Below are 27849 nucleotides of genomic sequence, written 5' to 3' on the forward strand. Positions count from 1 at the left end.
GAGAGAAAGACAGAGCCTGAGCGGGGGAGGAGCGGAGAGAGGAGGACACAGACACTGAAGCAGGCTCCAGGCTCCGAGCTGGCAGCACAGAGCCCGACGCGGGGCTCGAACCCACCAGCTGTGAGATCATGACCTGAGCCAAAGTCGGACACTTAACCGTTCAACCGACTGAGCCACCCAGGCGCCCCTCCCAGGTTTTGTTTTTAACTAAAAAGTATACATGTTCTCTGGAGAAAATATAGAAAATACAGAGACGCACAAAGCGTGATCTTATTACACAGTGCACATCTTGGTATGTAGATATCCAGTCCAGTCTTTTTTAGTTCATATAGATACATAATCATTTTCTTTTTTAATATCATAGAGTTTTATAACAGCTTGTTTTACTCGGCTGCAGATCATGGTTAAAAATAAGCCAGAGGAAACATTTTTCTGTGGTAGCAAGTATTTTTTACTATATAATTTCTAATGACTGCATAGCTTTCCACAGTGTGGATATACCATAATTTATTTAATAAATTAGAGGGTTTAGAAAAAGATCCACAGTCGAGCAACTAAAGCCATCCCCTAAGGTTATTGTAACACATAAAAACCATCCACCAAGCTCTTTGACACCCACAAATCCTCGAAGGAATGATTTCTTGTGTGAAATAGTTTTAGCTGTCAATCATTTATCCTCAATGTCATGGTTTCTGTGCTCTCTCCAGGTTGTTAGGGGGTGATTATGGATTCCTGTCAAATGAGATGTCTACTATGTATTCAACATGAGGCAGTTTGTGTTTTCCTCAGTCTGTTGCTCTCCCGTCGGAGGAGGTTAAGCAAATCAGAGTGAGCCAAAGGGAAATGGGATAGGCATCCAGTGCTGGAAGGTGCATCACAGACATGCCCAGGGCCCAGAGAGCCCCACCCAAGCAGATTAGACTTCCACATAAATACATTTGTCTTGATTGTCACATTGCACCCAGGGTTACACCTACATGCATGAAAATGCCTCCGAGCCTGATTTTCAAAGCTGTTTGCCTCCCCTGTTGCTTTTTAACCACCCAGCTCAGAGGCATTTTTTTGTGTTGTATCTATCAAAGATGATTAAGGGGCTGGGAGAGTTGATACGTAAGGACAGATTAAGAAAACTAAATATTTACAACTTGACTGAGTGACAGCCACAGGGAAGATATTATAACTGTCTGCTGGGCTCAAAGCAAGGAGGAGACATTGTTTTGCCTTTCCCTGTAACTTGATTTTAGGGATATCTAAATTCAGAAAAGTTCTCTGAGCGTGACATCATGTATGCTAATTAGATCGTTGTGTCAGTTAGAAATTGCATTTCGTTGCGGGTAGCAGAAACTTGGAATGGCGGTGGCTTAAACAAATAGGGTTTCGCTGTCCCTCCCGTAACTTGAAGCCCAGAAGTGCATTGTCTCCGGCCGTATCGCAGCTCCGTGGTGACACTGGGGCACGCACACCGCCCACCTGGGCCTCTATCATTCTGAGCATTGTTTTCATACTCCTACTCACCTGATGTTCGAAGAAGCACGACTGCATTCCAGAAAGGGAGAAGGCAAAAGAGGCCCCGGCCGGCTAAGACTCTTCAAAGAGCTTTCCTGGAAGCCCACCTCCTGATTTCGGTTTAGAGCTACATCTGCCACAAGGGCGGGGAAATTGAGGGGCGTTGTTGTTTTGTTTTGTTTTTAAGTCGCATACGTTGCCGACCCCAACAATACCAGGGTCCTTTTACTAAGAAGGCATCTGGGATAATGGATACTGGCTCGGCAACCAGGGGTTTCTGTCACAGCAATTTACCTCTTGGAGATTCTGGCAAGTCTGGACTCTGAGACACAGTGATATTTGCTGTGATGTTACAAGGCCCCACTTGTAAAACGAGCCCTTGAGATCTAATTTATTTACTTCTGATCACTCACCTATTTCAATTCATTCATCGTAGCGCACGCTGGGTTGGCACTAAATAAACCAGCCATCTCAACAGGCCAGAGTGATAGAACTACAACTTGTTACCTTTCACCAAGTTCCATGCACTTACCATCACCTGAATGATTTGTTTCAAAATACTGCAAGACAAGGAGAGGGGCGCCTGGGTGGCTCAGCTGGTTGAGCGTCCGACTCTTCTTGTTGGCTTGTTTTTTAAGTTTATTTATTTTGGGAGAGAGAACAAATCCCAAGCAGGCTCTGCGTTATCAGCATGGAGCCCGACCTGGGGGCTCGAACTCACAAGCCATGAGATCGTGACCTGAGCTGAAATCAAGAGTCAGATGCTTAACCTACGAAACCACCGAGGCATCCATCTCTTGATTTCTGCTCGGGCCATGATCACAGGGTCGTGGGATCGAGCCCCACGTCAGGCTCCACGCTGAGCACTGAGCCTCCTTAAGATTCTCCCCACCCCTGACCCTCGCTTTCTCATGTGCGTGGGCACAAGCTCCCTCAATATCTCTCTCCAAAACAAAACAAACAAAAATACTCCAAGGCAGATGGGGAGTGGATGAGGATAGATGAACTAAGACTTACCATGAGTTGCTAATAATTGAAGCTGAGCATTGGCTACACGGGGGGTTATTGTACGCTTCTCTCTGCGTGTGTAATTACTGAAATTTTCCCAGTAAAGACTTTTTAAATCCCCTCTATTTTTACGTTACTTCCTATGAGGACACCACTACAGCCCCTAGCTAACGGTGCTCGGAGAAGCGAAGGCGATTCACATAGTGAGTGACAGACTGAGAATTCAGCCCCAGATGTGTCTTTGCTCTGACTTTGAAGCCTGGGCTGCAACTCTTTGTGCTCAAAGAACGCGTGCTTCCCAGACAAGGGCCTGAAACGAGTTAGAAACGCAAACTTTTGGGTCCCACCCCAAGACCTTTTTACATGACCTCTGCATAAAGGCTCATACGCATGCTCCGAGGTTCCTGGGCTGGCTACGTGTTGCCTCTGGGACCACAGCTTACCCGACTCGGCCAATTATGACTTCCTTAAAAAATGCGCGAAACATTCGAAAATGTCCGAAACTCTCCGTTGAAACAAAAAGCCTAATGGCGAGTCACTACTTGGCAGCGTAAACCTTCTTTATGAAGCATTTAATTCACAGCAGGTGTTTTTCTCAACGTGGAGCGTCTGCTCTAGTGCTGGGCCCTACGGGCCTATGTGTCAATTAAGCATCCTTCTGACTGTATGTCAGCTGCTACTAATCACTGCCTGCTGGACACTTCATTCGGTTTGTTCTACTTAAATAAACCCTTTGCTCCTGCTCACTTAAGGTGTTCAGAGGTTTCAAAAGCCTTGGGACTTACGGAAAACTCTCCAGGTGCCTGTTCCAACCTCCACCAGCCGCAACTCTGCTTACTCACCTGCGTGGAACTTGCCCTAAAAGACCAGATTTTTCTCCCTAGCGTCCTCGGTCGTCTTGTGTCACATCAGCCCTCTGTCTTTTTGAAAGAAAGGGCACTGTGGGAATTAGACTGAGTCCCAGCTCTGCCCCTTGTGTGTTATTTGGGCAAAACGGTTCACCTCTGGGCCTCCGTTTCTGCACATGTGCAAGGGCAGTGCTGTATGGTCTTCAGGGGCCCCTCTGCCCCCTCCTTCTGGTGAGCCCACAGAATTTGGGTTTTCAGCACCCCCGCCCCCGCCACCACCAAACTGTCATGAGGACACAGATTTGTGCGAAGACCACCTGACTCTGTTTTTCCAGTCAGAGGATCCAGCATTGATTTTTACTGGTTTCTCTTTTCGAACAACACATAGCTTGATGCTTTGTAGTTCATTCGCTTCAGATCCCTTTTAGAACAAGTAAGCGAGTGAATGAACGAGGCCTGTCCGTCTGAACTATAATCTGCGCTCTTAAGAGGCTGGACCCTCTTTGCTTTTGAACATTCTAAAACATTTTCTAGCTGATTAACTTGGTGGTTTTATGTATTACAATAACCTTCAACCGTGTACATTTTTAATGTTGTTCAGCAACATCCATAACAGAAGAGGCAAGGACGTACCCACAAGAGAGCAGCCATCAAAGCCATCCCCAGCGACCATCACTGTCTAGGTCAGGTCCATGCTGGTTCCTGCTGAAGGCATAAGCGTCAGGGGAACTTCATTCTTCTAAGAACCATCTTTCTCCAATTAGAGTAATTTTAAGCAGGTATACGGTAGTTTGCTAAACTTACAGGAAAGATAACATGCTATGAAATAGCGACTGTAACAAATAACACAGTGCTAGACATGCCTTGAAAAGTACTGCCCACCCCCTCTCTTTTCTGTGCTGTGTGTGAAGTATGTTTCTGATTTGTTTTTCAGGGCAGCCTTTGGTAAGGAGTCAGAAGTTCTTATTGGGAACCTGGGTGACAAATTAATCCCTCCGCAAGACATCCTCCGTGATGTCAGTGACCTCAAAGCTTTGGCCAACATGCATGAAAGCCTGGAATGGTTAGCAGGTCGAACAAAGTCAGCTTTCTCCAATCTTTCTACATCCCAGAGTAAGTATCTATCATGGCGGCTGTTTTGGGGACAGCAGAGGAACTAGACTGAGTAGTTTCATTGGAAATGTGAGTGCGTGTACATGTCCCCATAGGAGGGAAGGCCAGGTTGTCAGAAGGTCTGTGCTAGATCCGTGCAAGAATTCTGCTTGGGCTGCGCCTTATGTCCTTTGTGGTTCTTCTAAAGGACGTAATCTCAGCTTTCCTGTGTGAGACGTGGAAGGCCAAAAAACGTTCGTGTTCACATAGCTTGATGTTAAACCTTCGAAACATAAAATCGTGTAAGAACACACCATTGTGTCTCAGGAACAGAAAGCAACACCTTTGCCCTCCTCACAATAACTTCTCAAGGATGGAAACAGTATCTCAGAGCTGAGCACACAGCTGATGTTTTCATTTTAATGAAAAAGTGTCTAACAAGAGATTGATAGAAGTGACGAAGATGCTAGGAAATAAAAAAATGAGAAAAACAGTTATTCCCGAAAAGAGATGGATGAGAGATAACTTAACCATAGGATTCAAGGAAAGGAACATATAGGATATGAAATAAAAACAGGAAACTTTTTTCCATTGAGGACCATTGACTCTGAGAGACATCATTTGAAAACTTTAAGGCCCATAAACTTTATTCAATAACTATAAAATTAAGTATTTTTTAAATTTAAAAATTTTTTTAAGTTTATCTTTTTTAATGTTCATTTATTTTTGAGAGAGAGAGAGAATGAGCAGGGGAGGAGCAGAGAGAGAGGGGGACAGAGGATCTGAAGCAGGCTCTACACTGGCAGCAGAGAGCCCGACATGAGGCTCAAACTCACAAACCATGAGATCATGATCTGAGCCAAAGTCAGATGCTTAAATTACTGAGCCACCCAGGCACCCCTTATTTATTTATTTTGAAAGAGAGAGGGAGAGAGAGAGAAAGGGAGAGGTAGGGCAGAGAGAGAGAGGGAGAGAGAGAATCCCAAGCAGGCTCTGCACTGTCAGCACAGAGCCAGACACGGGGCTCAAACCCACAAAGTGTGAGATCATGACCTGAGCTGAGTCAAGAGTCAGACACTTAACCAGCTGAGCCACCCAGGCACTCCAATAAATCCTTTTTTTTAAGGCATTAGTTCAGAAGTATGTGTTAGGCAGTTAAAAGAAAAGCAAAGAAAAAATGATAGGAAGAAGGAATAAAGACACTGAGAGATTTGAGTGCATAAATAAACAACAGAAAAAAGTAACATAACAGCAATAACATGAAAGAAACTATCGGCTTTGAACTTAATATTAGAGTTAATGTTAGGAGATAATTAGAAAGAAAATACTTGCATTGTTTGGACTGAACTTCAGTGTAAGTTATTATCATTGTCTTTTGAAAAGTCATTATTTGATTAACCACAGTTTCCAGCCTAGAGATGGGAAGAGGTGTGGCTGAAACTCACAGGGGTAAATTCTCCCCTGCCATATGGACCCAGAGAGTCTCGGAGTCCCTTGAATGCTCACTGCTTAACTGGTCTCATGCTGATTGTGTAGCTATCCTGAAGGTCAGTAGCTGGTGGGGAAAATGGACAGAAGGAAGGGGCTTTGAGCAAGATTATAAACTCTGCTTTAGAAATCCTCTTGAAATACTACTTTTATTATACTTTTATTTTTATACTTTTATTATTTAGCATTACTTTTTCTCTGAGGATACAATTATACATATTTATTCTCAGAATCTATAAGAATTGGATAGTTTGGGCACAGTGTTGGGCCTGCGCAGATCTGTAGATATCCTTGAAAGGCCCTCAACTTGCTAATCCTGTCATTATCAGGCAATCTGTTACAAGCAGTTGTCTAAATTATCCGTTTTATCTCCCAGTCCCACCCCACTCCACCACAAAGAAAAGTCAGAGCTAATTGCCCTTTTGATAATTGCCAAATAAACAGTCCCCTAAAGGGACCCCGTGCTTCTTTTCCCGGTTTTTCCTTTGACCCTTACAAATGCCAGACTGGTTGGGTTGGCTTATTAGTGATGATTGGAAGGGGTCCTCTCGCTTGGTGGGCCATCAACGTCTAATGTTTAATAATGCAGTCGCTTATTTCGGTGGCTCAGCATTCCAGATTTCTGTTCTGTCCATTTTAAAAGGGTTTTTACACAGCAAGACAGTATATAACCTCTACAACAAGCCACTGCCAGGCTAACCTGGCATCATCTGTTTTCAAAAAGAGAAAGATGTTCTCTGAGTTACACTCAACTTTGTAATTGCACAATTTAGCTGTTGTCTTCATGTCACTGAGAGTCCCTAGTACACTTGATGTCTAATTCTTGCGTTATTCTGACAAAGATCTCTTCGACCACACCCATTAATACTTTGTCTCCTGTGCTCAGTTCCATTTTATAATATAAGTTATACTCTCTCGGTTCCTTTCACGGTGATTATTCCACCCAGTGAGTGATTTAAGTGACTGTCAGCATTTTGATGATCAGTACAAAACCCAAGTGAACTATAATCACTACTTATGTTGTCTTTGCTAAAACAAAGCACCAAGCAAACCTGGATTATTCTGCTAACAACGAGCCTAGCTCACCCACACTCATCTGTTCTTTGAATTCCCAAGAGAGGTGCCCATTGATGTTTATAATTTGAGCAATGCAGGGAATTCTCTGATAATGGGTTACTTTGATTGCCCCATGTCAGTGTGACTCTAGAAAGAGAATAAGGGACAGGTCTTTATTATTCTTTTGAAAAGTGAACTAAATGATCACCTCAACAAAAGCGTTTCCAAATCCAGAGATTGGATAACATGAAGGGAATGCCAGCCTTTTATCTAGCACTCATGGATCCTCAGCAGGATGGGAAGAAATCCAGAAAAGATTGTAGGTTTATTTCTTGTTCTGCATCCTGTTCATCGTTTGGTATGGTAAATACCAGGCTTCGGTATAATGCAGAAGCTATTAATGTGAGGGAGTAGAGCAAGTTGGCAGAGAATTATTTTCATAGTAGAATATTTGTCCAGACAGTACAGCAGGACTCTCACCCTCCCGAAACATCCCACGTCATACAGAAGAGAGTATAGTAGGCGCTGGGGCGGCTCGGTCGGTTGAGCATCTGACTCTTGGTTTTAGCTCAGGTCATGATCCCAGGGTCCTGGGATCAAGCCCCATGTTGGGCTCCATGATGAGTGTGTTGCCCACTTGGGATTCATTTTCTCTCTCTCTCTCTCTCTCTCTCTCTCTCTCTCTCTCTCTCTCTCCCCTCCTCCCCCTCCCCTTCTGCCCCTCTCCCTGCTCATGCTCTCTCTCTCTCTCTCAAATAAATAAAAATTTTTTTAAATATTTAAAAAAACAAAAAAGAACAGAGTATTGCCTTTTAGAGGTAGGACATGGTTGCCCATTTGTCCAAGAGGTCAAAGTTGACCATTTCTTCAAAGATAATTTTTCTTTTGGTGTTTGCCTAAATGTCACTCTGTCTCTCTATACTCAAAGGGTCTCCTCCCCTCAAATAGGTCCTGCCTACATCAAAGGCACTGTTCTTACTTTTGTCCTACTGCAGTCCTCAGTTCCTGCTCCATTTCCTTAGGTAACCCCCACCACCCTCATCTTCCTTATGCCTGTTCTACTTAGGGTTCTTTCCAGTGAAAGAAACAAACTAATTGAAAGAAAAAAAAATAATGCATTGACTCATAAAACTGGTTAATCAGAAGACTTCAGGAGTGGCTGGATCCAGGTTTACAAGACATGCTTACACACCTCTGCATGGTCTTTTGTACTCTCTCTCCCTCCTGCTTTCTGTCTCACTTCTTCTGTCTCCTGGTATTTTCTCTTTATTCCTTTCCATCTCAGGCAAGTGCTTTGTATATGGCAACATCCTTGGCCACCAGCAGTCCCGGGATTTATTTGATCCCAGACAAAAAGAGCATTTCTGCCAGGAGCTCCAGAAACAGTTCCAGAAAGGTCTTGGGTTGACCCAGCTTGACCTTCTTTCATGAGTTTCTCTGATTCTCCTTGTATAAATCTTGTTTTCTGAGTCTGTTTTTCTCCCTACTTGTACCTCAGTCTCTGTCTCCTACTCCCAGAACTCTTTTATATGCAGGACATTTTCAGTGCAAAGAAGTTGAGTGGGATCATAGTTAGCACTGGGCGTTCAGGATCTAGGTTTATACATATTTTCCCTCATTGATCACAATTTCAGCCTTGTAGTACAGATTCCAGATAACATCTGCCCTTTGTAATATCTGCTGTGTGTAAAATCCTAAACAAAGACTCTGAGATTAACTGTTATGGTTAAGAAAATTCTCAGCAAATGTGACCTACATAAAAATTATTGGAGTGTATTCAATTTGAACACTAATGCTGTTCTTTTGTATTGTATCCTTTTGTTTTAGGGATGTGTTGCTTTTAAAAATAGACTACAGAGGACTACAAAGGGCTCAAGGGTTTATTCTGTCTGTATTGCTTCCTCAGGGGGCCTCCTCTCTGGCTTGGAGTCTGTAAAAAAAATCTCCAGGATTAGAGATTCTAAAACATCCTTGATTACATATTCTGCTCTTCAAGTAACCTTACCGTCTGGGAGGTCTGTCTTTTTCTTTCTTTCTTTCTTTCTTTCTTTCTTTCTTTCTTTCTTCCTTCCTTCCTTCCTTCCTTCCTTCCTTTCTTCCTTTCTTTCTTTCTTTCTTTCTTTCTTTCTTTCTTTCTTTCTTTCTTTCTCCAAAGTCCCTTTGCTTCAGTCTAAACCTCTTTCTTCTGTCGTATTCTTCAGAAATTAAATGTTGGCTCTTTTCTCTGTAAAATACTAAATGTGTCTGAAAATATTTCCCTGGCCCCTACCTGCCCATCTCTACAGATTAGATAGACTAAGACTTCTGGCCTGAGGATCCCAGTCTCTGAATCAAGAGCAACCAAATGTGGGAGAATTAGGAGCCCAGAGCAGGCCCAAGTTCACTGACACTCTCTTGGATGGAGACTTGGCTGTTTGTGAATGTGGGCCCTTCTGTAGGTGACTTTGACCCAGGCTTCTCCGCCTCTGCTCGCAGTTCTCATTACCGAAGTTCTTGCTGAACCCACATGCATGGATGATAAACAATAAAATGCCATACCCTACTCTTTTCCAGTTTAAGAAATCAAAAGGTTAAAATATCCCTCTAACCTCCAGACTGAGTAAATGTCATAATTTTGGTTCCTGGAATTGGTTCTGGAATTGTACTATTAGTTATACAGTTATTTATCCACTTCCTTTCTAATTGTAAAAACCATTTTTAAGCATACAGTACAGAAGTGTTAAATATATTATTGTATAGCAGATCACTAGAACTTTTTCATCAAACTCTATACCCATTGAACAATTCTCCATTTCCCCTCTCTCCCAGCCCCGGGGAGCCACATTCTACTTCCTGTTTCTAGAAGTTTGACTTTAGATACCCTTACATATTTGGAATCATACCGAATTTATCTTCTTGGGACTGGCCTATTTCACTTAACATAATGGCGTCAAGATTCATCCATGTTGTAGCATGTGATAGGATTTCCTTCTTTTTTATGGCTGAAAAATATTTCATTGTATGTGTATACCACCTTTTTAAAATTCATGCATCTGTCAGTGGACGTTTGGGTTGCTTCCAACTCTTGGCTGTTGCGAATAACGCTGTAGTGAATATGTGTGTGAAATTATGCTTCTTTCTAGAAGTGAAATTATTGCTAGGGATCTTAGAAACCATCTGGTCCAACTCCCTTACTTTGCACACGAGGAAATCGAGGCTTCAGAATGGTCACGCTGCATGTCTGTGCCTGAACTGGGATGGATCCAGCTCTCCAAATTCCCACTTTAATTTTCTCTCCGCTGCATCATTGTCTTGACTGGGACCAAGACAGTGCCAGCAAGGCCGTTCATGCCATATCTCTATTAAAGCATCCCAGAGGGTCATCATGTTTTTTTAAACGCAAGCACTTTAATGCCAACATCCAACCTGTGATCATTTCCGATCATCATTGTCAGTGTGTAACCAGAATTTCTAGGCCTTAAATATACAGGATTATTGTACGTATCCCTTGTGAATGTCATCATAGTGGTCGGAGAACATTTCTCGAGTTTGTCACTCTCTATTTTTATTCTATGGGTATTCTCTAACTTAGAAGCTCCACCTGTCTTGTTACCATGTTATGTAATATATTCGAGATACTGCACTGTCCTATCCAGTAGCCCCTACCCTTGTGTGGCGAATTAAACTTAAAGAAAACTCAAAATTCAGCTCCTCGTTTGAATGCTCCACATTTACAGCAGTTCAGTGTTTCCCAAACTTAGCAGTGAATTCTCTCACCACAAAGCACCTCACAGGACTTTTCTTCCATGGAACAACTTGTGGGAAACACTGCCCTGTGCTATTATTTACATAATTGGTTCAGCATCTTTCATGTCTCCCAACACGGTCAGGTACAGGGCGGGACAGATGTTTTACTGTTGCAGGAATATAATTTTGTATCATCGGCAAACGCGCACGCCATCAGATGGTTTGTGTTACAATTTGGTTGATTATTTGATTTGTGTGATCATTTTTAGAAACGTTCACGTCAACCAGTATAAAATGACTGTGGTTCCCTTTTTCGCGTGTTGCAAACTTGGCTGGTACACTGACCTTTCTCCAGTCGCTGTGCTTCCCTCACGGTTCCTGAAGACTCCAGCTGCTCGTATAATCCCTTACCTCCATTCACTGTTGAATGCCTGTATGTCCATTGTGGGGGTCCAGGCATGGATTTTTTATTAGAATTTTTATTTCGGAAGAGCTTTAGATTCAGAGTAAAGTGACAGAAATGTCAGAGTTTCCTTGCGTCTCACACCCATTTCTCCCGACTGTTAACATCTCACACGAGTACTGACACACTCCTCACAACTAATGAACCAGTATTGATACCTTATTACTATTATTAACTAATGTCTTTGCTTTATGAGACTCTTCCTTAGTTTTTACCTAATGTCCTTTTTGCATTCCAGGATACCCTCCAGGATATAATATATTTAGTCATTATGTCTCTTTGAGTGCATCTAGACTGTGACAGCTTCCTAGCCTTTCTTTGCTTTTGATGACCGTGACCACTTTGAAAGGAAAACTGGTCAGGTATTTTACAGAACGTCCTTCAGTATGGGTTTGCCTAATCTCTTTTCGTGATGAGACTGAGCTTATGGGTTTGGGGAAGGAAAACCACAGAGATAAAGTGCTATTCTCATCAAATCGTTTCCAGAATAATTCCTATCAGTGTGACTTATCACTGATGATGTTCTGGGATTGATTTTTATGCCTCCAATTCATGTACTCCTCTCTAGACAGTTCCTTCTGAATTCTGGATCGACTTTCCACTTATCCACCACAAATTGTTCTGTGTATCTTCGTGGTGACTATTTTTTAACATGATGAATGAATGCATCTATTGTAAGCTCAATGTTTGGGCAAGTTGAATCGCTGCTAAAAAAAAAAAAATTAGTTATCTACCTTAAACAATTATGCAGTTGATATAGATTATATAACCTTGTGGGTCTGAAAGTCTGTGTGTGAGAGGAGCTGTTTTTTCTACCCTGAGCCACTTGATTAGGGCCTATAGCTACTTCTTAGTTACCATGTGTGCTAAACAGTCCTTAAGAAACCTACACAATCGGGGCGCCTGGGAGGCTCATTTGGTTGAGCACCTGACTTCGGCTCAGGTCATGATCTTGCGGTCTGTGAGTTCGAGCCCCGCGTCGGGCTCTGTGCTGACAGCTCAGAGCCTGGAGCCTGTTTCAGATTCTGTGTCTCCCTCTCTCTCTGACCCTCCCCCCGTTCATGCTCTGTCTCTCTCTGTCTCAAAATAAATAAATGTTTAAAAAAAAATTTTTTTTTAATTAAAAAATAAATAAATAAAGCCATTCCTCCTACCCTTCTCAGGACAGCCAAAGGAGAAGGGCACAAGGAATCCTTGTCTCTCTTAACACGAAAGACTGCAATTGCCAAACCAATGGAATGAACGTGGAAGTGTTTACAAGTCAACTGTATCACTGAAAATAAAGATGGAAAAGGTCCAGGTGTCTGTATACTCCCATCCCTCACGTACGTGGTTTTGTGGCGTCCCAGGAGGCCTTTATGCATTGCCTACTATAATTTAACATTTTCTAGAAGATGGAATATGAATTCTCCCATGCTGGAGCTCACTATCGTGGGCTTTTTCTGCCTTACTGGCAAATGTAAGATAAAATGTGGACCCCTCCACATACTCACACCTACTGCTGTTTGTCTTCCTGTCTTGACACAAATGAGAATAAAAATGTCCCTAGCCGAGATCTCATGGGACGCTGTCCTGTGTCAGCTTTGCGTTTGTCAAACTATTAAGCCAGAGTTTTCCCTGCCATAATTTCATCTGATTATTTTTAATTAGAACTCCACGCGAGCTAATTCCTCTCTTGCTTCGGTATTTACAAGTTTCAAATATTTGTAGACTGTTATCAGACAGCTCCTCACCAGGCATTGCTTAGTCCGACCCTGCATATTTCGTTTCCCTCCTCGTCTTTCTGAGGTTAGGCTTTCTGTGCCATAATCAGTATTTAGTCTTGCTAGTAGTCATTTTCTTAAACTGGCTTTCCTTCTGTGGCCTCACTCTCACCTTCCTTCCTCTATCAGTGATGCTGCCCACATTCGCTGCCTTTGGTTAATTTCATTTTTACCGAGAAAATTCAGTTACCACTGGCCTTACATCTTGTTCGTGAGTTTCCTGTCCACTGTCCAACTCCGAATTTATTTTGATCTTACCTAATTGACGCTGCTTCTAGTTCTGTATGTGCTTTTCTCACTTTTTAAAATAATGTCCCAAGTCCGTTTCCGTGTTGTACCCAGTTTCACAACTAATCATATGTTTTGTAGGAGTAAAAACACCAAATGACGATTTTACGGTGATTCCATTTTGTTCACTTTCAGTCTTCATTGTACTCTGTTGTTTATAAACTGCTTGAAATTCATCCTAAGGACGGACTGTGTGAAAAGCCCCTGTGCTCAGGATGCTCACCGATTCGTAGGACTCTGTTGAAACCCTGTTGTCACTAACAGTAGAGATGCTGGTGCCTCTCTCATTTTATGAGAAAGACCATCTGGACCCCTCCAGCTCTTTCTCCGCATTGATGTGCTGTGCGCTCTTACTGCTAATTACCGTTCCAGCTTCAGGCTGATCCATGTTTCTTTGCTTTCAGTACACTTTAAGCACTGATACACAAGGGTCAGCCCTCTTAACATTTCCACCCTGTGGTTCCCTTTCCTCTCATTGAGTACCCTCACGTGGCTCCTGACTTGTGGCCATTTTTGCCTGTCCCTGAATACCTACGATGTTCTTTTAGTTCAGAGACTCTTTCCCGTACCTCTCCTGGTCTAGGAGGCATAAAGAACATGTGTGACTTTGAAGTCAGGTACCCTTGGGGACACGTGAAGGCGGTTATATCACCACAGGGAATTTATTTAGCCTCTCTGAGCTAAAAAGGTCTCTTTACCTGTCAAATAGAAACCGTGATACATACTCCTTGGGTGGCCATAGCCATTAAATGAGATGATGAACTTGGGAGCTGTTAGCAGGGTGTTGTGGGGACTCCATATGGGGTTCCCGAGGTCCCTACTCTCAGTGTTCTCACTAGAGCTCTCACTCATCGGTCTCCTCCCTTAGTGCTGGGCCTGGACTTTCCTCCCGCCCCTTCCAGCTTCTCTTTGATCTCAAGTCCTACGGTTGGTTGCGTTTAAAACTCTAACATCTGTGCTCCCGAATCATTTCTAGTAAATCACGGCTCTCAGTCCACAGGGGTCCCCAGTGTTTCAGAGGTCATGGGATGTGTCTGAGAATGGACCCGCGTCTGAAAGTCGCCTCTGTGTACAAGTGCCCATCTGAGAAGCCAGAGTTGAATCTCAAAGAGGTAGCCTTTTTGTTCTTCAGAACTGTGAAAAGGGGACTCTGTTATTATTTAAAGACAGAACCAGAAACAGTTCCCTTCTTGTCAATCAGCTGGTCATCTGTAGAGTTCATGGTCCTGTCTGCATACTGATTAGGAAGCAGTACCCGACCTCCCTCAGCTCAGAGGTGATTATCAATTGTGAAGCTATGGAAGGCCAGTGCTGTGGGCATTTCAGCGTAATTATGGAGCTCTGAGTATCTCTCCATAAAGAATTATGTGGCTGTTTCTTTGAAAATGCCAACATTTGTATCCATAAGGGAAATATTTTATTAAAATATGGTAATATCATGGAGACTTAAGTATGGTGGCTGGGAGCTTCCAGCTGAATGATTATATCTTCAAACAAAACTCCAAAGTGGAAACAGGAGGAAGAAATAAAATTGAAAATCTTTGGGAAAAGGAGGAGGCCGGAAGAAGTTGGAAAACAAGGGAGGGCTCTAAAATGACCTCCCGACATGACAGAGCCAGACAGAGAAGAACAGTGGAAACGCAGGATTACCTGAGCCCCCACCCGAGCTGAGGTGAGGAGTAGCTGTTAGGGCAACAGGACTTGAGCGAAACAAAACCTAAGGGGACTGATTTGGCTGCCAAATAGGAAACCTCTTCTAATGAGAATCGAGTGAAAGATTGTACCTGAAGGCACTGATTGTACTATTCAATCTGAGCTCTTATCTAGAAAAGCCCTGAGATAGTTGGGTGCTTTAAAACTTGAGATAAGCCCACTAACCATGACTTAATGAACTCCTCACTAGAAAAAGCGTATGTCTCTTAATTTCTTCACCCTTGAAACTGAGTTTAGGTATGCTGCAGAGTTGAGTGGGTAGGAGAGACGAATCCTGACAGGAACAACAAAGAGAATAGAGGGCTGGCCCAGATTTAATGGAAGAAATCACCATCTGTGGAGATTGAATTTAGAAAAATGTTCTAAATGTAAACTGGATATGCTTTTTTCAGACAGCTTACTTATTAATCAATAGTGCATAAGGACCCTTTCCAGACTGCCAGCCCCAGTAAAGCGTAGCAACGGGGCGCTCTGTGCGAATCGTGTGTGCATGCGACAGTCCCAAAGGGCATCACGATGACGGGAATGGACTCAACATTTAGATTGCATTTCACACTTTCAGGGTCCTTTGTAACCATTAATTCTTAATCCCTTATCCCTGCCCGAAGCTGCAGTTGACGGGCCAGTCTTCATTCTCTCAGTTTCACAAAGCATGATCGTGAAACAGAAGTTTGACCATTGGCCCGAGGTCAAAATGGGACAGTGACAAAATCTAGACTAAAGCCTGACTGTTGTCAGAGTGCAGACGACGGTGCCTAGAAAAACAATACAATCACCTGCTGCTGCTGTGCCTCAGAACACCAAGCCGGCGTGCCTCTGTTGCCCCGCAGAGATAGTGCTCTTCTTCGACTGTCTCCCCAAATTACAGCAAGATGGGTGTGATGCCGCCTCCTGGTGTGGATGGCATTGAGTGTGCTTTAAAAGGGGACGTGGGGATAAATGATCTTGGCATTTCACCCGTTTTAAGAAGGTGAAGCTTAAAAGCTGTACCCCTACCACCCCCGACAAGGATCTGTCCTGGAGCCAAATTTTGTAGTCATGGATTTAGGGAAAGGTTCTCTTTTACTTTATTGTCCTGAATTCAGTACTATAGCTTATATCCAGTATTAGAAATCATACAAGAAAAATGTAAAAGACCTCTTTCTTCACAGGAGATAGAGGGACATGCCAGGTGCAGGGCCCTAAGACACAGTGTTGTTTATTAACAGCAGTTAATTCAGCACACTAACATCTTTGAGCTCTGGTCATTGAATCCCGGGTGGATTTGACTGCGGTCCCTAACTAACAACTTAATCCAATTGTTATGAAAGGAAGCATAATGAGGACTTTTCTATAAGAGTGATGAAAAACCCAAGTGTCTTTCTGGAAACCGAGAATATCTGATCAGATTCTTCAAGGAAGCAAAAATCCTGTAAATGTCAGAAAGATGTCACATGCCGGAAAACCCCTTTGGTCAAATTCATCTGAAGAAGGTACTGTTTGTAGGTGACTTTTCAGCACGTCCGTCAAAAGCTTCTCGCTACAGATAAAAATTCAATAACCTTTCACTGTGGATGTGCCACAATTATCACTCATTTAAAAACAGTCCCTCTAATAGAGTATTTTATCATGCTGGACAGTCTCTGCATTGTTCATTATTTAGTGTTTGCTAAGCTGATGGCACTTCCACAGCGGTTTTCTTATCTCTCCTTCTTCAGAATTGGATTTTATATTTCCGAACCAGTCAGATATGACAAGTCATTTTCTTCCCTCTTGTCTTTTAAGAAACGCAAACTTGATTTTTTTTTTTTTTTTTGACAATCAGCACTTAAAGATTAAAGTTATTGGAAATGTCTGTATTAACTAGCGTTGGGACGTTGTACCGGAGAACTACCAATTTTAATTGCAATTGAGGGTTTCCTCTCGTCTTTTTTCTTCTTTTTATTTTCCAATATGTGTGTGTTCTAGATCTCTTTGGAGCCTCATTCTTCTAAAACACACAGCGTATGGCAACGATGAGGTATTATGAAGCCTGATGTTGTTAGAAGACAAGACGAGGTATTATCAGAATTATTATATTATAGAACCTCAGTAAAGGTGATGATAAGCTATGTAAGTGGGTCTCTGTATATAAAGATTGTCTTTATGTGAGAAACTTCCTGAAAGGAAAAATGATAAAGTCATTAGCCTAATACCTGGGGGAGAAGTGCCAGTTCAAACAATATCGCTTTCTATATATAGCTCATTATTGAGAATCTTAACATTCTAAGTCTGAAAAAAAATTCAGTTCTCTGTGGTTCTCAGTGAATTCTTTCTAAAAGAAGTGTATACTTTCTCCAGGCTTTGGAACTGATCTGTAGCACACAGTTTTAGGTGTTTACCTTTTAGTCCAGGTTTTATCTTGGACACTCTCACGTAGTTGTGCTGTTTTCTAAATAAGACTGGGACTGTTCTCTTGATAGTGAGGAATCCCTGGGAGCTTTAGGTGAGGCAGCCTAAACAAAGGATCAGAATACGGTGGCCCCATATCCTCTTCCTTCATTGGAAACGCTGTGGGTCCCCTGACAACCTGTCCATCTCCTCTAAGAGAGTCTCTTGCACAATTTTTACGGCAATATAAAACTTCACTCAAGAACTGTGATGACAGTTGGCCTTTTATGGTACAGTCTTTAAACAGTGATACCAGGGTACGGAGAAAGCACAGAGAGACATTCTTACCACAATATTAATGTTAATATTTATGGATTATTATTGTAAGCACCAAAGCAGAAATAGCATCAGTCTTTCTTCATACAGGAATTAGAAAGGCCATCCTTCCGGGCTGGCTTTATGAAGAAAAATATTTGCTCAAACTTTATGCAGAGAAAGGAGATGTTCCGAACTTCTGTCATGTCTGCTACTAAAAGAGGGAGTGTGAGGAAAACTCCTTCGTGTTATTTGTTTAAAGGTACCACAGCCCAATTACCACATTTGCTCAAGCCAGCCGCCTTGGGACTTTTCACAGAAATCTTGGAAGTGTGCTAGAGAAACGCCCCCACAAAAGACTCTTGCATATGCTGCTGTATCTGCCTCGTTCCACGAAGCAGAGCATGGGTCACCGAGGGACAGATGGCTGCCCCACACACCCCCAGTCGCCGGAAACTCCTCCCACAAACAAGCGGGGAGAGGTGCTTTTCTTCAACACTATCCCCAGCCTACCCATGGAATACCGAGGCAAGACCTATATCGAATGTTATACTCCTGCCTCATTTCTGTTCTTTAGTCCCCGCGTGACTCAGCAGACAAGCATGGGGCTTGGCCTGGGACAAGGCACTTTTAATATCATCCATGCAATTGTCTATATTATACATTTCTCATAGGATCAAGTCTAGTAAGGTATACCCGATATCTGACGTACTGCCTCGCAAACAGTGATCTCTTGGTAAAAGGCAGGTTTTTCTCCCTTCTGCTTCTTTTCTTTAAAGCCTGTTTCCCCATTCTTAGTCATCTTGAGGATATTTTATTTCCGACTCTTCCATTTTGCTGCCAATATTTGCCCTTAGTGGTACCCAATGTGAGATGCCCAGGTCTGTGTCCGGTTGTCTCCCCCTTCCCCTGTCCTACCTGTTGATAGCTGGGCCATTCCGCCTGATAATTTAATGTCACTGTCAAGGGACCTGTGACGTGTTGCACTTTGAAATTAGACTTTCAGCATTTACGTTTCACAGCCTTACAGAAGTCACGTGGTCGTGGAACTCAGGCATAGGACAAGGGTGTATTTATTCAGGGTCACAGTGAGGAAAACTTCAGGTTAAACCTCAGCTCTCATTAAGTGACTTCTCAAGCGTGCAATTGAGTGTGTCAGGGTGGGAGGGGGAGGTGGGGGGGCATGGAAATGAAGAGGCTGCCGCATGGTGGTTTTAGTAAAAAACAGGAAGAAAAAGAACAGACCATCCAGCCCCAGAGCCCTTTTAGCATCAAGGGTTTCTGTCTGTGCTCAGCTGCATTCTCTTTCTCATTAGGGATTAACTTACATGTTTCATGGAGTTGACTGTTCATATAATTTGTTGTGTTTTGTTTTGTTTTCGGTTAGACAACTTATAAATTGTTTTATTTTTTAATATTTATTTTAAAAGTTTATTCATTTTGAGAGAGAGAGAGAGAGAGAGAGAGAGAGAAAGTGCAAGCAGGGAAGGGGCAGAGAAAGGGAGAGAGAGAATGCAAGCTGATAGCACAGGGCCAGATGCAGTCCTCAAACCCATGAATGGTGAGATCATGACCTGAGCTGAGACCAAGAGTCAGACGCTTAACCGACTGAGCCATCCAGGCGGCCCTAAATTGTTTTATTTCTTTTTTTGTTAACTTTGGGACCCCAAACAATCTTTTCTTTTTAATGTTTATCTAGTTTTGAGAGAGAGAGAGAGAGAGAGAGCAGGGCAGGGACAGAGAGAGAGGGAAAAAGAGATCTGAAGCAGGCTTCCCACTGACAGCAGGGAGCCACGAGATCATGACCTGAGCTAAAGTCAGATGCTTAACCAACTGAGCCACCCAAGCACCCCTAAATTGTTTTATTTCTTAAAAGCAGAGTAAGTACAGACTGTTAAAGTCCTAGTAGTCCTGAATTTCCCTGGGAAGGCGTACTAGATACTGACATTTCATCGATGCCCCATACAGAGGAATTGTTTACATAAATAAATATATATATGCATTAATTTTAAACATCTATCATAACTTAAAAGTACTACATTTTTATTAACTATAGGCTTTAGTCCTCAATAAAATCCTGATGGCAAAGTACAATTTAGTCTAAGAGAATAAGGAATTCAAGCCATTCTGGTCTTTCGATTATGAAGTGCAGAGTCTTAAGTGCTAATATGGTATTTTCTGCGTCCGCTATTTGGGTATCTGATTGTTCGTTGATTTTCTTCGTATACCAGTGTCGCGCTAAGGATGGCTTAAGGTTTCACATATATCATGAAATGACAAGAAGGCTTCATTATCACATAGCTTCTTTTAGTTTCCCCAGAACCATTTGAAACATCTAAACAGTTGAAAAGTGCATCCCGGTAATATACTGAGAAACAAGAATAGTGAAAATAGCTATTTAGCTTGAATTCATTAGGGGTCAATTACCCATGTTGCAATTCACTTAATTTCCCACTTTCCACACTGAATTAGTTATGTGAATTAGTTAACAGCCCAGCCACCACCGCCATATCAGCTAGCACTAACACTGCTTGCCCTCGTCGGCGCTCCACACTGGCTTGGGTTGTAAACCACAGCACCAGGTGGAAACCGTAGCCAACCTGGGTGTGCTGCACGGGCCTAGGGAGTTCTTCGTGCTGATACGGAAGTGAACGAGGCCAGTGTAATCATCAGTATCAATAATAGAACCAGCGCAAGGCATAACTCCTTGAACGCAGCAGGCACTCAGTAAATATTTCATCAAATTAAATTAAATTAACAAAGTGCTTACAATAAGAGCCTGGAATCTGCTACCTTTCCATTTGCTGAACCAGCTGGTAAAACCGTGTCTGCAAATGAGCCAACCCTTTTTCTTATTTCTGTAGATACTACCATTCCCTTTCTTCTTTCCTCTCGTTTCGAGCACCGATAATAACAGTTACCTTACAGAGCACAGGAAGATTCCCTCCAAGTCATCTATGTATCTCCATGAAGAATTTCTCCTAACGTTGAACAGTATAATTACCTTTGGATCTTCACAGTATTTTTAGCCTCCAATGTCCTTATTTAAAGCAATATATTTAATTACATACCTATTTTATCCCTTGCCAAATGTGGATTTTACTTACTGAAAATGTTCCTTCTGACCTTCTGCTTTGACTGTTTCCTTTCCTTAATCCTTCCTTCGGTGCTGGTTTGGGCCCAAATATTCAGTCACCAACTAATGAGTGTGTTGTGATCTAAAAGTTCTTTTTCAAAACTCTGAATGCATTTCCTCCATAGAAACGTTGTTCTTTCTGGCTGTGGGATACGCGACATGATATTTAATTTCTAGAAGTCTCAATTTTCTCGTCTGTAAGTTAGGTATAATGTTAATGCCTCTTTTTGATACTTGCCCTGAAAATCTGCTGATTTTACTTCCTAAATATTTCTACATCTATCGTTTCTTCTTCATCCCTGCTGTCGCTGCCCTACTTTATACCTTCATTGTTTCTCACCTGAATCGTCTCAGTAGCCTCCTAGTGATTAGCCTGCTTCCATTTTTCTTCTCCTCTTATGATACAACTGCTGTGCCAAAGTGATCTATCTAAATGCAAATCTGACCATACAACTTGTTACAGTGGCCTGTCATCATCCGGTGGGCAAGATCCAGGATCTTTAACATGACTTAGAAGGTTCTTCACAATGTTCTTCACAATCTGTATCTCTGGTTTTTTTTTTTTTAATTTTTTCAACATTTATATATTTTTGAGAGCAAGCATGAGCAGGGCGGGGCAGACAGGGAGACACAGATTCCAAAGCAGCCTCCAGGCTCTGAGCTGTCAGGACTGAGCCCAACGCGGGGCTCGAACCCACAAACTGTGAGATCATGACCTGAGCCGAAGTTGGATGCTTAACCGACTAAGCCACCCAGGCACCCCTCTAGATCTCTGTTTTTAAGGGCACTGAACTGCCCTTAGTTCTCCTACAATGCCCTGCCATTTCTCACCCCCTTACCTTTATTCAAGCTGTCTCTTCTGAGCCTAATGCCCATTCTGCTACCTTTTCTCATTCTCCTTCACCCATTCCTCCTTTAAAATGTAACTTAAGCATCAGCACTTCCAAGAAACTTTTTTTGGACCCTTTCAGGCTGAATTAAGCAATCTTCATCTGAGCATTTTACATACTGTATTGTGCCGTTTATCTCTTTCTATATCTGCCTTGCCAACCAGACTGTAACCACTTGAAAAGTATGCACTTGGTCTCTTTCCTGTTTACACCAAGTAATATGGTACCTAGTACATAGAAGGGGCTGAAAAAATGTGGATCGTAGCAATTAGCATAAATGACAAACAAATTGACCCTAACCTCCATTGATATTATTATTTCCAGTGGGGAAATATATATCTCTGTCTAGATGACTCCAAGAACACAGTCCCCTATGCAGTAGTCTCAGAGAGAACTTTCCTTCCCACCTCCTACCCCTACAACCCTAATGTATCCCTAGTTGTTATTTCTAACAGCTGTTACTTACCATGAGAGTACATCTGAAATAATGTGATATGGACTATAGTTAATGCTGTAGTATAAACAAGAATAGCCTCTTTTTACAAGGACAAGATTGTGGCATAGACCTAGCAAACATTTTTGAAAGCCAATGAAGAAAGCCTGTCTGAAGTTGGGCTAAAGGAGAAGCTATGAGCCGAGTTAAAATCCTCCTCAAAAAAATAATTCTGCATTCACTCCAGGAGATTAAGTTGTTGATTGAGGCCCCCCAATTTTTTGACCATAGAGCAGCGGTTTCCATACAGTTCAGAGGGGTCCTGAGCCAGCATAGTCCTAGGCTTTCCACTTTCTTTTTTTTTAATTTTTTTTTAATGTTTATTTATTTTTGAGAGAGACAGAGACAGAATGTGAGTGGGTTGGGGCAGAGAGAGAGAGAGCGAGACACAGAAGCAGAAGCAGGCTCCAGGCTCTGAGCTGTCACCACAGAGCCCAACGCGGGGCTTGAACTCACGAGCTATGAGATCATGACCTGAGCCAAAGTTGGACGCTCAACCAACTGAGCCACCCAGGCGCCCTCCACTTTCTACTTTAGCCAGAGCACCTTCTGAACTTTATGCCAGTAACTGGAGATTAGGTGTTGAACTCAACTCATAGTCTTAGCTATGAATCGTTCATGTCCACAAAGTCAGAGTCCATGAAGAATCAATAAAAGCTGCCACCTCCATCTTTTATGTGGTTCCTAGCAGATTTCTTCTTAAGACGTTGGGGTAGGAAGGATAGCAGTGATCATCTGTGATGCCTGAAGCCTACCTGTTTCTTACATTGCTTTGACACGCCCAGGCATGTAGTTTGCCAAGGAAGACACTGGCATAGAATTTAGGAAGGATATGGGGCTCCTGGGTGGCTCAGTCAGTTAAGCGTCTGACTCTTGATATTGGCTCAGGTTATGATCTCACAGTTTGTGAGATATTTTCAGGCTCTGTGCCAACAGCACGGAGCCTGCTTGGAATTCTCTCTCTCCCTCTCTCTCTGCCCCTCCCACATGCACACACTCTCTCACGATAAATAAGTAAACATTAAAAAACCAGAATTTAGGAGGGATATTCAGCAAATGTGATGGATCTATAGATTGGGAGAAGTGGAAGAACACCATTTCAAGTAAAACACACCCAGGTCCAGCCACATGGTAATATAACTATAAAGTTAATAAGGATAAGCGATTGTCACTTAGTATGAACCTTAAATAATTATAAAAATAAAAATGTGGTGGGTGAACATACACTTTTATCTGTGCTGCCTCCAGTAACCCCACTGAAACCAAACAAAAGGGAATTTTAAAGGTATAAATCCACAGAAACAAAAACTACCAGAGAAGAGAAAATCCAGGAAGGCTAATATCTGAACCAGTAGTGAGTACATCAAAAAGTTATCCAACTTATATTAAAAAAAAAAAAAATTGGCATAGCTAACTACCTCTGAAAGAGTGAATGAGGGTGGGGCTCAAAACAGGAAGACTTGTTGAAAGCTGTTGGTGAGACATTCACTCTCAGATTTTCTCCCGTACTCCCCATAGCTACGGCATTGCTCCTGTCAAATCATAACAGAGTATTGGAGTTTCGTTCTCTAAAAATGGTAAAACAGCGATTCCTTGGACTGTGGACAGAAGTCATGGTTGAGTGTGGGACTATCATACTGAAATTAGGGCGGCTAATTCAGAGTTCACGTTAATGACAGTTGAGACCTGCCTTCTTTCCCCAATTGGCTGGCAGCCAGGTATATGGCTTCAGACAAGAGACCAGAAAGTCTTTGAAGAATCTGAGCAGCCCAAGAGAAGAAAGACAAAAACAAAACCCAAAGACACTGACATCTGTGGTTCCCCAGTAAAAGAGACCAAGCAGCTCACCTACCATGATGACCACAGTCTACAAACTCCCATCTCCACAGACACAAACTTCAGTCAGCCTCACTTCAATATGATCGGACAGCCAGGGACAGTAGACATTTGAGGAAACCAGATAATACGAAACACAGAGACCAAAATAAACAGAAACATGACTCAGAGGAAACAAGGACTATCCAGAAAAAAAAAATGTACTTTAAAAACACCCCTATATTTAATATCCTTAGAAGAAGGAAGAGAAGATACTGCACCCATGATAAGAATAGTATCGCATATGAGAGGAACATTCAGAGAACGGAAAATAACTCTTGGAAATGAAAATAAGTGAAAATAGGCAAACATATAAAAAGGATCTGAGGAGCAGTCCAGCATGTCCAATAACTGAATAATAGGGCCAAAGAGAAAGGAGAGAAATAAAGGAAAGAGAAACATCAGAGAAAAATGAAGAAAACCTCCCAAAGCAAAAAATACATCAATTTTCAAATTGGAAGAGACCAGAGTGCCCAGCATAACAGATGAAAACAGAGCTAGAGTCCTCCTACCAAAGCATTCATCACAAAATTGCAGAACCCACAGGATAAAGAGAAAACCCTACACTGTCCAGGGAAAAAAGAAGTATGGGTGTGTGTTGGCGGGGGGGGGGGGGGGGGGTAATAGAAAAAAACCAAGAAGCAGAAAAGCAATGACTCCTTAGAAGTAACACTGGAAGCTAGAAGACAGTAGAAAAATAATACCTTTTAAATTCTAAGAAAACTATTTCCAATCTAGAATCATATACCTAACCAAACTGTCAGTTCAGTTGGAAGGAAAAACAAAAACATTTCAGGCATATCTAAGGTCTCAAAAACCATATTTTCCATGCAGTCTTCTTCAGAATCTACCAAACTGAAAGAGTCGACATAACAATAGGAAGGCATAGTGAGAAGAAGTGGAAATCTTAACACAGAGAAAGAACCCCAAAATGGTAATGACAAGAGATGCCAAGAGGGCAGCAATGCACCAAGCATAGGGAATAACTGGCCCAGAGATAGGGATTCCCAAGGTCTCAGGAGAAGTCTGTGCAGGAAGATGATACTGAGAGAATAGCCAGCGTGTTTGAATTTATGGAGAGAAGAACTGTTCAATCGGGGAAGTGTTCGAGGTTAAATGATCCCTGAGTACATAAAAAACTAAGCAAACAAATAAATAACAAGGCCGTTATTAGCACCAGAGACATCAAACGTGTGGTGCTAGGGGAGAAAACTAGGGTAGACCACATGGCCTTAGATGTCAGTGGCACTTAGAGTAACGTAAACACCACACACCGATCTCACCAAAATGAAGAAGCAGGTGTAGCACGAAAGCAGTGGGAAGAGTGAGCATCAGTGGAGGGAGCCAAGTCCTCATCTTGCCTAGTGGGAGGGCAACAAACACCGAGAACTGGAAAGTCAAAGAGTAGAGAAATGGACAAGTTCATTAACCATAGAGGGGTAAGAACTGTGCAAATCAACCAAAAGAGTTAAACATGGTGCCCCTAGCGAAAAAACTTATAAAAATGACCCTTTATGGACATCGTTAGCTTTGATTAAAATTAAAAAATGAACTGAAAAGTGACTATGTAGCTGAAATCCTCCCTGGGTCTTCACTTTTAAGTTTATGATCAATTGTAATGAATAATTTATACTACTGCATGAAAACGTTAGGTAGACCCAGTCAAGGAAGAGCCTGTTTTCCATAAAGATCCAGTCTGTCTTCTTGAGATCCAGGAACTAGAGAAAAACAGACCTTCCAAATGTCAGGTGAAATCTGGACTTTTACAGTTTCTCCTGTGAAAGTGATGACAAGAGTAACTATCATCTGCCTTCATTCCTAGTAGTGACCACCAAACCCAGATCATACCAGAATAATTTATTTGCTTGTGTTTGAGTGAGATAATAGGAACTCTGCTATCTCGTATTTAATAAGATCTCAGGTGGCTTCTCTATATTCTGCCTTGCTTATGGACACGCTGTCTTAATCAAGATGTTTTCTCATTTCATAAGGACTATCAGATAGCTACAACCAACTGGATGCCTAACAGAATGGACAGAAGTGGATTCTGTTTCTCAGCTATTTCCACAGAAACAGCAGAACCCTGATAATTTACATTTTAGGTATAATGAAAATTTTAAGCCGTTATATTAGATACGCATGTATAATACACAGAAAAATTGTTAAAATAATTCAAGTATGTTTAATATTGGAGATATAACATTATCCCCCCCCCCATTAGTAAGAATATAAGCAATTCACTATTATGCTGTTTCCACAAGCTATCTGACAGATTTTTTGAGACAAATCTCCCTAGGAGTATAATGATCACACTAGAAGAGTTAAGTTGCCTTAAATCTCTACCAACAGATTAACGAGAAAGATACTGTGCTGTTACAATACAATATTCTGTCCATTAACAAACAGATGTTTATAGATATATGATCAGAACTTGGAACCTACTTCTTTATGATCAAAACATAAAGCTATTAATGGGGCACCTGGGTGGCTCAGTCGGTTGAGCGACTGACTTCGGCTCAGGTCGTGATCTCACGGTTTGTGAGTTCGAGCCCTGAGTCGGGCTCTGTGCTCACAGCTCTGAGCCTGGAGCCTACTTCTGTGCTTCTGTGTCTCCCTCTCTCTGACCCTCCCCCGTTCATGCTCTCTCGCTCTCTCTCTCTCTCTCTCTCTCTCTCTCATAAATAAATAAATAAATAAATAAATAAATAAATAAATAAAGCTGTTACCAAAACATTTCACCATAGGATTATAAAATAACACAACTTCCAAGATTGACAGGACCTTAGTCACTAGTCAGCTCCAGTAATGAGCACTGCCATTTATTGAGAACTTACTAGGCATATGACACTACACAGGTTTTAGAATATTCTCCCTAATTGTTAGAACGCTATGAGGGTAAGTGTGGTAGGCAGAATGTAGCCTCCAGAAGGTGCTGACTTCTTAATCCCCAGAACCTGCAAAAATGTTCAGGAAAGGGGGATTAAAATTGCTACTCAGCTTAGTTTGTAGTAGGGAAATGATCCTGGATAATCCAGGTTGGCTCAGCGTCACAAGGGTCCTTAAAATTGGAAGAAGAGCGGTGCCTGGGTGGCACAGTCACTTAAGTGTCTGACTCTTGATCTCAGCTCAGGTCATGATCTCACGGTAGACGAGTTCAAGCCCCGCATCGGGCTGTGCGCCGATGGCACGGAGCCTGCTTGGGGTTCTGTCTCTCCTCTCTGCTCTTCCTCTACTTGTGCTTGTTCTTTCTCAAAGTAAGTAAATAAACTTAAAAATTTTTTAAACAGTGGAAGGGGCAACAGATGAGAGGTCAGACTGATGCCCTGTGAGGACCCGGCCCTCCTTTGCTGGCTTTAAAGATGGAGGAAGGGGCCACAAGCCACAGAGCGTGGACAGCTTCTAGAAGCTAGCACAGACCAGGAAATTAATTCACCCCAGAGCCTCTAACATCTCAATTTTAGCCCAATGAGACCCATGTCAGACTGCTGATCTTCAGAACTATAAGATAATAAACTTGTGTTGTTTTAAACTATGACATGTGTAGTAATTTGTCAAAGCAGCGATAGGAAAGTAATACAATAAGCATTATCATCTCACTTTTTCAGTGACAAAAGTCAGGTTGAAAAGATTGAGAAACTTCCGTAAAATCATGTAGGTAGTAAGTGGCAAGGCTGGGACTAGAACCCAGGGCAGTGTGAGTCCCAGACCTGAGTTCAGCCTGCAGTAAATAGCTGGCATTGATTGAACACCAACCAGATAGGAGGCAGCTTATAGACAAGGAAACTAAAAGCCAAATGTCTAACTCTACCGAGGTCACACATCAACATGGTGCCACAAACG

The 27849-nt window shown here is 42.3% G+C and overlaps 1 protein-coding gene across 1 annotated transcript in view; it reads left to right on the top strand.

Moving 5' to 3' along the window:
• EXOC4 (exocyst complex component 4) overlaps positions 1-27849 on the top strand; it is a 754902-nt gene that overhangs the window by 633142 nt on the left and 93911 nt on the right. Inside the window, exon 14 of the mRNA XM_047842944.1 lies at positions 4297-4475. Within this exon, the coding sequence (XP_047698900.1) occupies positions 4297-4475 (179 nt within the window). The remainder of the gene's footprint in view (positions 1-4296; positions 4476-27849) is intronic.

The sequence above is a fragment of the Prionailurus viverrinus genome, chromosome A2 (genome assembly GCF_022837055.1).
Source record: "Prionailurus viverrinus isolate Anna chromosome A2, UM_Priviv_1.0, whole genome shotgun sequence".
NCBI classification, from domain to species: Eukaryota; Metazoa; Chordata; class Mammalia; order Carnivora; family Felidae; genus Prionailurus; species Prionailurus viverrinus.